The sequence below is a fragment of the Puntigrus tetrazona genome, chromosome 6 (genome assembly GCF_018831695.1).
Source record: "Puntigrus tetrazona isolate hp1 chromosome 6, ASM1883169v1, whole genome shotgun sequence".
Lineage (NCBI taxonomy): Eukaryota > Metazoa > Chordata > Actinopteri > Cypriniformes > Cyprinidae > Puntigrus > Puntigrus tetrazona.
The window spans coordinates 13697792-13710247 of record NC_056704.1 but is presented as its reverse complement, the minus strand read 5'-3'; the positions used below and the strand labels follow the sequence as shown (position 1 = coordinate 13710247).

The window sequence follows — 12456 nt, the reverse complement described above, 5'->3', positions numbered from 1 at the left end:
TGCCATTTGTTTATATAATGGAATTAATTAGGAATTGAAACTGTTTTCTTATGAACATACTTCAAAATATCTTACATATATGCATAATTCATAGTTCTACGAAACAAATGGCAAACAAATCAACTTTTGATTTAAATTTAGGCATCTTTAGGGAGAGTTCAAAATTAGTCTATAATTAAAATCAACGAGGTCGTCCTATGGCAGTTACGCTATTCTGAGGCCATACAGAAATATACCAGCCGTCCTCTATCAAGTCTGAAATACCAAAGACCACTGAGCAGAGAACAAACCTGCTGAGGATGTAGAAACGCACCGCAAGGTCCCCTCACTGTTCACAGGCCTTGCTATTTCACACAAGGCACAGCTGAGGGCAGCTACAAATAAACCAGTCAACATTTCTGAGTACTAAACATTTCAAGAGACTATAGCTCTGTCTTGGTTTTATGAGGCTTGGTTTATGCTCACTGTCGGGAACAAGCAAATGTCAGCAAAGATTCGGTCTTGATAAGTTCACTTCAGAATTCTATCTCTATTGTGAATGCTTTTGTGAACAGATGATGCTACTGAAAACGATTTGTTGTATTGTGAATGATTCACCTGTGAATGCAGGTTTAAAGCCTCTGTACTCTTGGTCACTACAACGTAGGCGGTTCTACTTGACCTCTACATCTAACTATATTAGGTGGGCAATCATTGCTTGCACTCCCACTGGTAGCTTCTTCATCACTACTTACTGTCTCATTCAAATATTTGGTGTAAGATATTTTTAAGAAACCAATACTATGGTTTCTAACCAATACCACTGCATTAAAATGATCAGATATTACAGTAAAAACAATTGTAATGGACAGTAAGCATTTCAAACAAATGCTTTGTCTACTTAAAAAAAGTTAGTTACCACCAAAATATCAAGCAGCTCAACTGTTTTCAGCATTGATAATAATAAGAAATGTTTATTGAGAAGCAAATTAGCATATTATAATGACTTCCAAATGTGACGCAGCCAGAAATTCAGCTTTGCATCACAAAAATGAATTACATTTTATAAAATGACATAACAGTTCTTTTAACCTGCAAACATTCAACAATATAAAAAGACATAATATATAAAGAGACTTCTTTAAAAACCTTACATAAAGTTAAATTCCGCTCCACTTCATCACATCACCAATGTTCAATGTTGCCTACGTCACAGGAAACTGGCAAGTCTAATACAAAAAGCTAATTACTATCATCAGTGCGAATGCTCCTTGATGACCTCTGATCTTGTTTTTCTTTTCAGCTGATGTCACCAAACACTTATATTTTCCAAACCCTCCCTCCAGCCACCTGTCACGTAGAAGCCATTTTTCACGATCCAGTCTATTCAAAATGATGTCACATTGTAGAAGAAAAGTAGTACTAAAACAGCCAGTGAATTCTATTTCTCGTTGACATAGTGTATCTAGTTGAAATGTCTCTAACAGCGCGGCTCATACTGTTGTTTGTTTTTAAGTCACGGAAAAGTGTGAGGGAAGGCAACGGCTTTCATTCTGGACATAGACCAAGTGGGGAGGGTAACAGGAAGCATTATCTGCCCTGTGTAACCGATAGGGGTATCTAATTTTAACTCAGTTGAGAAAGTCACTTGAAGTGTGTGTCTGCCAGCAGAGGGGTAGAGAGTGCAGTCGAATGCGTCTCCTGAAACCAGAGCCTGCTGACAAGACTCAAAGTCTACAAACACGTCTGGGGAAATTCCAGCCAAACCCTAGAAACCCTTGGTTCTCTGAAATCGTTTTTTTAAATAAAAGAGGATTGCAAATGGGCTAGTTTACCTAAAAATCTAAACTCTGAGAGGATATGTTCACCCTGTATCAAACCCAAAGGCACAAAAGGAGCAATCAAGAAAAATGTCTAATGCCAAGCTGATCTATTTCCGTAAAATTAAAGTAATTTATAACCAGCTTTCAGCTAAAGAGTAGTCACATAGGTTTTAAGTAACATGATGGCGATCATTTAGGATTTTCATTTTTGTGTAAACGATTTCTGAAAAAAGAAGCACACGATAGAAAAACACGTTCATACCTCTACCAGGTTAATTAAGTGCAGCAAGAATTCGTGAGCATCTTGTTGCCGGTTCGAGGAGAACTCTAGATGTCCTTTACTGACCAGAGCTTTGAACATCTTAGGTGAAATCCCTCTTTGCTGCTGCTGCAGAAGAAAACAACAGGGTCACCAAATGCACTTTAAAATGCCTTCAGAAAACCTATTAAGAAAGTTGGATTGCAGTTGACATTCTTAAACACTCTTAAAAGGGCACAAACGTGAACTTTAGGAAAATGACAAGCAGCGTTTTTTGTTTCATAAAATATGCATAAAATTACCCACATGCATTCTTAGAACAAGAAATTATTTATATTATTATGGAAGCAAGTTAACAATCTTGTAGAAATTTAGTGGACTTCCAAATGGCTATATTTTAGTCAAACACAACACAATGCAGGACAACTAAAACATGAATTTAGCTTAAGAATATTAGATACGTTTCAGAAAACAACAGATCAGTTAATATCTGATATTGTGGCTCCTCTCAAACAAACAATTATACAAACCGAACGAGCACACCAGAGGTACATTCATGTCTGCGATCCCATTGGTATTGTGTTCCTCCTTCGTTTGCATTAAATTAAACTCTACTGTTATATCAGTTTGCAGATAAATGACCTCCCGTTATCACAAAAAACTGTCAATGTGAATGTACCTTAAGGTTGTTTCAAATAAGTCTCAAAAAAGTAATGAGGCACAATGGGTGTTGGTCTGACAAGCATCTTTTAAAGGTATAAACAGCGTTATGTGGACCTAATCGAGCCAAATATCAACAAGACAGACCAAGTCAAATACCTTGTATTCTTCTTTCATCACCTGTTCAATAAGTTCTGATTTCATTGGAGGTTTTGAGTACTGGCCTGAGAGAAGTCCATGACCGAGTTTCGCTCTTAAAAGGTAGGAAAACAGACGAAAAGATTCAATTTAGGAACGCGTGTAAGTGCTTCGATTTTAAACTTTCCATTAGTTATCAATCGGTGTAAACTCGTGTGAAACTCATACAACTGGTACAGCACTGCAATGAAAATATATTATACAAGAATTAGATGTAACTTGCATTTCAGAAATAAAAAGAAGATAAACGTAATATAAATGTGACAAAATCACCTACATCTGTGTGTTGAAATCCTGAGTTGGATCAAGGGGCGAGTAGTCAAATATTCTCTGTAAGTTCCCAACATACCTGCATTATAAATATCGGAAAGAAAAGCAATCATTTCTCACTGTCGCTCCTGCATATTGACTTCATTGTGCAAAGACCCTGGCTAGACGCTTTATATCTCACACTGAAATAAAATCATTAACATACACAAAAAAGCAATCAGACCGGTAGAAGGCACAGATTAAAGGATTAGTTATACCAAAATTGAAAACGTAAATCTGAAAATGTATTTCACTCTCAGGCCATCCAAGATGTTGAATATTTTATTTCTGTATTGGAATAGGCTTGGAGAAATTTAGCATTACATCATTTGCTCACCCCTTTTTCCTCTACAGTAAATGGGAGTCCAAACAGCTGATAAAAACACGACTCCAGTCATTCAATTTACATCTTGTGAAGTGAAAAGCTACACGCTATTAAAAAAAAACAAATCTAACATTAAGACGTTTTATCCTTAAATAAGATATTCGTTTAGAGCAGCTTTGGACTGCTTTTGCTTGTAAATTGTGTTTTATCTGTGCAAAATTTTATCGCCTGATTTAGACAAGATGACTTTTTCAATGAAAAAAGTAATATTACTGAAACCAATTTCATAATATCTAATATTACAGAGACTCATATTTCAGCTGAAAGCAGTCGGTTTGATGTTAAAATTCATGTTTATTACAAACAAGACTTTCACTTCCCAAGACGTTACTTGATGGACTTTAGTCGTGTGGACTACTTGTGGATTATTGCAATGTTTTATTAGCAGTTTGTACTCATTTTGATAGCACTCATTTACTGCAAAAGATCTATTAGTGAGCAAATAATGTAATGCAAAATTTATTGCGATGAAGAAACAAACTCATCTTGGATGGCCAAAAAGGACACTTCTTCAGCTTGACAGCATTCAAACCCAGCTTTTTACTTTGTGAACAGACTCAAAAACAATGGTAGAAGAATGTGGACAAGTATGCACCATGTATCGGACCATTAAGGGCTTAAAGGTACTTACGCTCTCTGGAACTCTGGAATACTAAAAAGCACTTGCATAGTGGTGCTCAGGTAGCAGCTGTTGCCCAAGTTTTTAATGCCTGTATATCCTGAGCCATAGACAGGCTTTAGTTTTAGACCCGCCTCCTGAATCACTTCCCAGTCACTCACACGTGGCTGGACGTGGTTGTCTGTATGATGGCCATTCTCTGTCTGTGAGGGATGGACATACACATTTGATAAGGTTGGAAACAGGCGGTGTTGCTTGTTTTTGCAAGTATTTAACAAGTTGTTTAAAACGGGGATTTTCAATATGTGTTCAGAAAAACATACCCTTTGCATTTGCAACATATCTATTCCAAAGTGTAACAAATGTTCTGATATGTGAGGATCAAGCACTGCTTCTTCTTCATCAAAAGAGTAAACGTCTGCAAAAGAAAGACAGAAGCTGAAACATCTGTAAAACCTCCCATAATCAGTTTTGTGTCAAAGTTATGCTTGAGCGGTGTGTGTTATACAAGTTTGCCAACATATTCCCTGAAAGTCCTTACCTGCTCCATCTGGGGTGATTGTGTCGAGTTTAACTGCCAGAGGGAAGTTGGTTTCTTTGTAGTGCTCAAGGGCATGTCCGTTCCCTCCGCTCCCATCAAAGAACCACTTCCCACAGAGGACAGAGCCATCCGTCAGGTTTAGCCACAGGTTCTCTCGCATTTCACACTTGGTGCACTTCCAGCCACTAATAGGACATAAACCATATTGAAGACACAAACAAGCAGGAGAGGAAGTCCTCATATTTCAGTTCAGGTAATACAGGTGTCTTAAAAGAGAGGAGGCTATGCTACTATAATAAACTGACTGTATGCTGTAATCTTATTTTGCAGACCAAGACAGAGGACATTTCCAACAAAATAAAATTTTTAAATAAACCAGAGATATAATAAAATATAAATGCTTGATAAAAAACAAACATACAAATATGTAAATAAAAAGAAATTAATTTGAAATAAAATTAAGTTAAAGCACTAAAATGACCAAAACTACAATAAAAATACAAATAAAAACAATACAACTGAAATTTAGAAGAAAACGGAAAATAGAAAATATAATAATAGTACATCAAAACTGTAAAAATAACACTGATTTCTACTGTGTCTGTTATTAAATCTAGCAACAACCTTATTAAAGGAAAATGTAAATCATCCTTTTCAAAGTTCGTAAGAGAGAGAGATCATTTTAAAGTAAATATAGTAAAAAGTGTTGCACCCATTTTTAATTGCCTAAAAGCTACCTTTATAAGTTCAGTAACATGAATCATAATTGATGTAAATGATTACACAATACCAATCCCAAATAGATTCCAGTTTATCTGCTGGGATTTAATTTGAATTCAAATAGAATCCCTCTGGCTCTTTAGGTTGAAAATGCCATGCACCTCATGCAGTTTTAGGAATATTTTGCATCAAGATAACGGCCGCATTGCTTAATATGTGTTGCCTCGCAGATGTCAAGACATTCTACAGAGTGCAAGTTATCCTAAACATAAGCCCTACATCAAACATAATAGCTTGTTTTGATATTATTCCAATTGGCAGAGAAAGCAGACATATCAGATACACGGGTGACCTGAAGCTAGCATCGACAGTCTCTAGAATGCTAGTCCATATGATTGTGGGCTGCCGTGTGACCAACCTGGGAGGAATTCGAACCCCATTCTCCTGCTGTCTGAGACTTCTGGCATGTCTAGATACTTGAATCTCCTCTTCCCACGAGTCAGACTCCTGCTTTTTGTATGGAGATAAAGCATTGAGGACGGCATCACAGGCTATTGTCACCTGAAAGTTAGAGACGTATGAACATTATGTTATAGTTTTTACACTGCTTTATAATGCTCCTAATGAGCTCTTAAAAAACCTCAGCAAGCTGGAAAGTGATGCTGATTATGACTACTAGCCTTGAAACTCCTGGGCAAATCGGTTAGAGTACGCAACTATTTTCTAGGTAATAAATATAAGCGCAACAGCAGTAAGCACACCATGCAGTTGTTATGTACACAAATATGTGTTTTTGATTATGTGATGCTATATGTGTTGTATAAATGCAACAGAAATCCAACGTACACTGTAACAAATTAGTCATATTTTTGCATCATGTGTGCTAAAAGAACAATATATCGACAGGTAATATCTCACATTTTTTAAATATCTCTGCTTGTAGACTATTGTTAAAAAGAATGGGCATTTAAATAAAGGTTTCTTATGCTTACCTAGTAAAAAGAGAAATATTGTACCAATTTGAATACCGAAAAATAACCATTTTTCTTTAAAAACATTTTCAGATATAATTTATTTCTGGATGGCAAAGCTGAATATTCAACAGTAATTTTTATAGTCTTTACTGTCGCTTTAATGCGCTGGTTTGCTCATCAAGAAACTCATTTTTTATTATTATTATCAGTGTTGTGCTGCTTAAAATTGTAGGGAAATTTAAGAATTTTAAAAGAAGAGAATTTATTTGAAATAAAATTTGAATTTATAAACAATTTAAAAGTATTGTTAGCCGAATGCATTCTTGCTGAAAAAAAAAAATTTCTTCTGAAAAAAACAGTAGTGTGTATTTCGAGAGATTCAGCACTCTGGAAAATACATATTGTTTATTTAATATATTTTGAGTAATATCTAAATATATTTTAAAATATCTTAAAAAATATAAGACATGCTGTGCATTCAGGCGGCAATGACTAATAACTGCGCTTTAACGCAAAAAATAATGATAAGAATTCATATCTAATAAAAAACAAAAACTAAATATGAAAACTAAATATGAGTACAAAATCAAAACTCATATTACCACTACACCACATGACATCACCGCACACAATGAGAAGCATGAACAGTGAGTTTATAAAGAATAAGGTCATCTGCAGGCAGAATAAAATGTGACAAGCAAGCACTGAAACTGAAAGGCAGATCAGGCCTTTGGCATGCAGGACACACAGAGCAAGAGCACACACTCTCACTAACCAGTGCGGGCAACTCCTCAATATTTGGTAAAGGGATCTCAAAGTGGTCTGGAAATATGACAAGCTTGGCTTCATCTTCATACTCATAATCATCTCCGTTAAAATCACGGTTAAGCTCTAAATCTTTAGGAAAGGAAGCAAAGAGAGAGATTTTGAACCGAGAGCTGATGAGATGACTGCACTCAAAAGAAGTGCTTAAAATGTCCCCCCAAAAACAATTAATAAACACGCTTTCTTGAGCTCTCTTAATTAAACCACAAACATCCAAATCTGAGAGCAGAATGTATATCAATGTTGGGAAAAAAAAGGGTACATTTTAAGGGAAGTAAGTCGTATTTTGGCTTTTTTTTACACTTAAATTATCCTGCAATGCAAATTTAAGTCTTTCGCCTAAAATTATGCCATAAAAATTGCAAGTTTGATCACTACAGAAGAAAAATGCACCAACTTAATTAGTTTGAGTATTGCCACATTTCCATTTCTTTTCTGCATGACAACATGGCTATGAAAACGGACGGACTCGAGGAAATATGATCGCATATGTTTGTGCTCCAAGCAATTAGCCTTATCCAGTGTGAGTTGTCTAAATGACATATTTGGTAAAGCATTGTGGGTTTACAAAATGACTAGCATCCTTTCTGACGTATCGTCCTCAACCAGAGAAGGAGGCGTTTTCTATTGATTGGATGCCTGAGAGAAAGCGGCCGCCGGTCCCCCACCTGCTACGTCACACCTCCAATGGCAGAAGTGTGTCAGCCTGGGGGAATGACAGGGCACAGCAGCTGACAGGCATAGCCGGCCACTGTAAACCAACCCTCCATAGCAGAAGATTAGGCCAGGGCAAGCATGTGGCACTTTAGATTTAGAACGGTTACTAACTGCATATACAAATAAATTAGCTAAATTTAGCCCCAGCCAGTAATGACTGAGACTGCTAAACTAAAAATACATGGCTTATTAAAAAGGGTTTGAGGTAGAAGTTTTAGTGTATGATATTTTTTTTTCACTTTAAAAAAGACTTACCTAAAAAGACTTTTCCATTCCTTCTTCTTGGTATGGCACCCCCGGCAGCACCTGTGGCTTTCTGTAATTAACATCAGAAAACAACATGGCTCATAAAACTATAAAGTGCTTTGAACTCAAAGGAAAAGGAAAAAAGGGGTTTTTTTTTTAGATTTGTGCATCATCTGAAAGCCGAATAAATAAATTGTTTTATTGACTTTCCATTTTTCCATTGACTTGTTAGGATGGGACAATATTTGTCTGGCATACAACTATTCGAATATTCAGAATCTGAGAATGCCAAAAAATTTACATATTCACAAAATCGCCTTTGAAGTTGTCCAAATGAAGTTCTTAGCAATGCGTATGACTAATCAAAATTTAAGCTATGATATATTTATGGTAGAAAATGTACAAAATATTTGGAGCATGGCGCAAAATACGTGTTGCATGATCTTTATTTAACATGATTTTTGCCGTAAAAGAAAAATCAATCATTTTGACCCACACAGTGTGTGTTTGGTTATTGCTACAAATACGACTGATTTGATTGTTTTTGTGTTCCAGAGCCACGTACGATGTGTTGTGTATATTCTCCATATTTATAAGCAGCGCTCACTATCTCTTCCATGTTTGTATGTTTGCTGTGGTTTATTTTAGTTCCAATTAATAAAAGAAATCCATAAAAGGAAACAACATGGGTAATAATGCCACATGTGTCTGTACTGACCAACAAATTCTGAACAACGGCATAAAATCCACTTGATATGCATATGAAAGCTTGACAGTTGTGTAATGGTTGTTTTGTACAAAGCACATAATGGTAAAATCGATTGTAGAGTAAAGAGATTGCAGAGTACCGACTGAATGGGTAATGCTGATAGGCTTCTCATGTAATCCCAAGTACAAACAGAAAACACAAAAGCTACAGGAACAGGGCCAGCTGTTTCTGGACAGATCCAGACATGAAAATAGCAGCGTTTAACCAGCATATCCACAGTCACTTGGAAAGAACGAGAAACCATTACATAATTAGGTTCCTGTTCCTAAATGACCAACAAATCAGTCATCATTGGGCCAGTGTATAGGAGCAGCATGGATTTCAATAGATCTGTTATAAGGAAAGACCGCCATGGTCTAGTTATATGCTGTCTAGTTATCACAGATAACAATTCTCTCAGTTTGTGAAAAAGCTCAGAGTTTACTGTACTTATTATAAATATCCAAATGTTCTGTTACTGTGCTTTTTCTTGCTGACATTTCCCAAGAGGGTTAGCACAGCGGACCCATGCTGGGATCATCAAGACAAAATGTCAAAACCACCCTCTGAACTGCCTGTTTCTTTCTAAATCTGTGCTGAAGAACCGCCACATGATGAAAACGCCCCGTGTAGTTCTGAACACGGACACACATTTTCTAAATACAAACAGACCTCCTTACTATGCTGTATTCTTGAACTGTGTAAATGTAGGTATATGATTACAGCAGGTCTCTAAAATCCGAAGAAGAGGCGGGCAAATCCATCTGCAAGAAACCGAACTCACAATGCAGAGTAAAAAATATCTCTCGCAGGAGATTACTTCAGCAATCGTCTTAGTACTCTTAGCTGCTTTCTAAATCCAACGGTCATCATTTTCTGCTAAATTGAATTTTTCCACATTTTTGGAAACTAACTGATAATAAAGTAAAGCAAGACTAAACGAGAACTCAAAAGAAAGCGACCTCCACAAGCTGCACATACTCTGCAACAACTTAATTATAAAATGATTATAATTATAATAATAATTGACAACTAATTTGATTAGTGACTAATCTGAATTGCGTCTGTTCACTATGACAAGATAACATATACTAAAATTAAATTCCACGTGTAAAACGAGTGACCGTTTCTGCAGAATCTCAACACACGCCATTCACGATCCACACATCCTCACACAATCTACAGCTACACATTTGAAAACGCTTTACAATACATGTTTAGTATCGTTGGCCTCATCTAGCGCGACTTATATTTAAATATACTACACAGATTTCCTCTTAAAATCTAATTCTAACTTGACCTAATAAAATACTGGCCTTGGAAAAGTTTACTCATTAATGATATTATTCACAGGTATCTTAAGTTTATAGCAATGCTTGTCTTATGTTACTGGATGCACAAAATCTGTACAAAAAAAACATTAACAGTGTCAATTGCAAATTAGGCCATTTCCAGTGAGCAGACAACAACTGCATGACAATCGAGCATCTTAAACAAGTGCTGCACTACGTTACACAAATGAACAGCTTTCTTTGTGTCGTCGGGTACAGCTCAGTACGTTTAACATGTTATGCACAGGTTCTTTTTGTATAGACTGAAACATGTTTAAATTCTCTGTGAAGTTTGCAAAGAATCCAACAATGAAAAAGCTTGAAATAAGTCTTGTCGCTCTTCTCACCTCTTTCACATGTCGTTTTAAGTGCATGTACACACTCTGTCCAGTCTTACGGTAATGTCTCTCCACATGTTCTCTTCCGAAACCCAGGAATGAGTTCATACACACATACAGACCTCCCTCCGATTCCTAAAAATGATGAAACGTCATTTAAGCTGAGTCAAATGTGGCCAAATTATTTTATATATTAAACATAAATAATTAAAACCAACTGTACACATCTACATTTCGAATATGAATGTGAACAAAACTACTGTTAGAGTTTAAACCGCTTAAATCATGAACATCATTAAAATACAAACATCTTCTTGAAAAGATAAAACATTTTAACATAACTGGATATAATCCAAAACAACCGAATTCTTTTTACAATCTACAGCTTCACATTTTAATGCAGAGTATCTGCTCTTTATTATTAGAAATAATAGTCTCAAACATAAGAGTAGAATTATACATAAAGATAAGACAGTGCCTTTTACTTAAAATTACTACTAAAATTACTTATTTCTTTTGCTGCACATGTAAATAAAATGTTTACAAGCACATACTGCAATAACATGACTTTTTAGACATGCGACATGATACATATTGACGTAAACAGTCTGATATCATCACTGTGACATGGTACATGCACTTTTGTTTTTTCGCTTTTGTCATAATCCTTGTTTATGTCAGTTCATGTTGTTTTCAGTGGTGGCTTTTTTTTTCACTTTGGAAAAATTCCTATAAAACAATAAGTTAGGGTGTTGTTTAGGGTGTTGTGGGCCCACCAGACTGAAAAACCTGTCACTAGCTTCTGGTGACACACGAGCTTGAACAGATAGTGTGTAAAAATAACCTGTCTTTTAGTCTGACATGACGAACTCCAAACAGCTGAGTCACCTTTAAAACTTTACAGCTGGGAGCTAGCTGTGCACTTTACCCACATTTCTGTAAAAGTTCTCATCACCGCTCTCCAAAATATAGGGTTATCATATATTATCTGTGGTCAGAGCTTGCACGCTTGAACATGTATAACGGCCCAGGTTGACCTGGATTCTTTTTATAGGTCGCGGCTGCTTGCTGCTTATTAGTGTACATTTAGGAAATCACAGTTATCACAGTTATCAAGCTAGACAAAAGTGTCTACTGGTGTCAAGCAGGCAACACAGTCTGATTTCAACAAGTATGATACTACTAAATTGCCAGTGTTTGGTGGGAGCATGTAGAATGCATAAGAACGGGAAGATATTATTATTGCTTTGACACGCCTTTAAAAACAGAGGACAGAAATTCTCTGTAATACAGACTCAGTGTTATTTATGCTACCATTAAGCATCTGTAGTCCGCGTAGCGCCATTTAAAGCAGGGAAACCCGGTCCCGTTGTAAGACGTAAACACCCATGTGTTATTTATTTATTTATTTGTGAAGGCTGTCACACAAGTTGAGCTGGAGAATGGTGGCCGAGGAGCTCCCATCTCTCTCACGCGCCACACGCAGCCTTTCACGTGTCCAGGGGACGCCAGTCGCTGCTTAACGGTCATGCAACGAGGTATTTGACACAATACTCACGGGAGAGTCGTAGGAAAACGCGCATTCGCTCTTGAAAACCCTGTCTCCCGTCCTCGGCACTCTAATGGTGGGCATGTACGGGACCAGTAGCTCTCCCAGATCTGTGGCCATCTTCACATTCCTGCTGCTCGCACCACTATGAGCCTCGCCGGAGCAGCGTGTCAGGCTGAAGATCAGATCGGGCTATTTTTAAATCACACGGACCCGACATTCCTCGTGGACCGAG

The 12456-nt window shown here is 36.7% G+C and overlaps 1 protein-coding gene across 4 annotated transcripts in view; it reads right to left on the bottom strand.

Annotated features, from left to right (window-relative positions):
* Positions 1–12456, bottom strand: part of usp13 (ubiquitin specific peptidase 13) — a 24643-nt gene extending 12187 nt beyond the window's left edge. The window contains exons 1-11 of one of the 4 annotated variants that reach the window (XM_043241818.1): positions 12231–12456; positions 10682–10807; positions 8265–8325; positions 7243–7364; positions 5912–6054; positions 4774–4958; positions 4556–4650; positions 4245–4435; positions 3197–3268; positions 2881–2974; positions 2065–2190 (exon numbers count right to left, since the gene is read on the bottom strand). In XM_043241818.1, coding sequence (XP_043097753.1) covers positions 2065–2190; positions 2881–2974; positions 3197–3268; positions 4245–4435; positions 4556–4650; positions 4774–4958; positions 5912–6054; positions 7243–7364; positions 8265–8325; positions 10682–10807; positions 12231–12341 — 1326 coding nt within the window. In that variant the 5' untranslated portion in view covers positions 12342–12456. The remainder of the gene's footprint in view (positions 1–2064; positions 2191–2880; positions 2975–3196; positions 3269–4244; positions 4436–4555; positions 4651–4773; positions 4959–5911; positions 6055–7242; positions 7365–8264; positions 8326–10681; positions 10808–12230) is intronic. The other 3 variants (XM_043241819.1, XM_043241821.1, XM_043241822.1) reach the window with 3 other exon arrangements.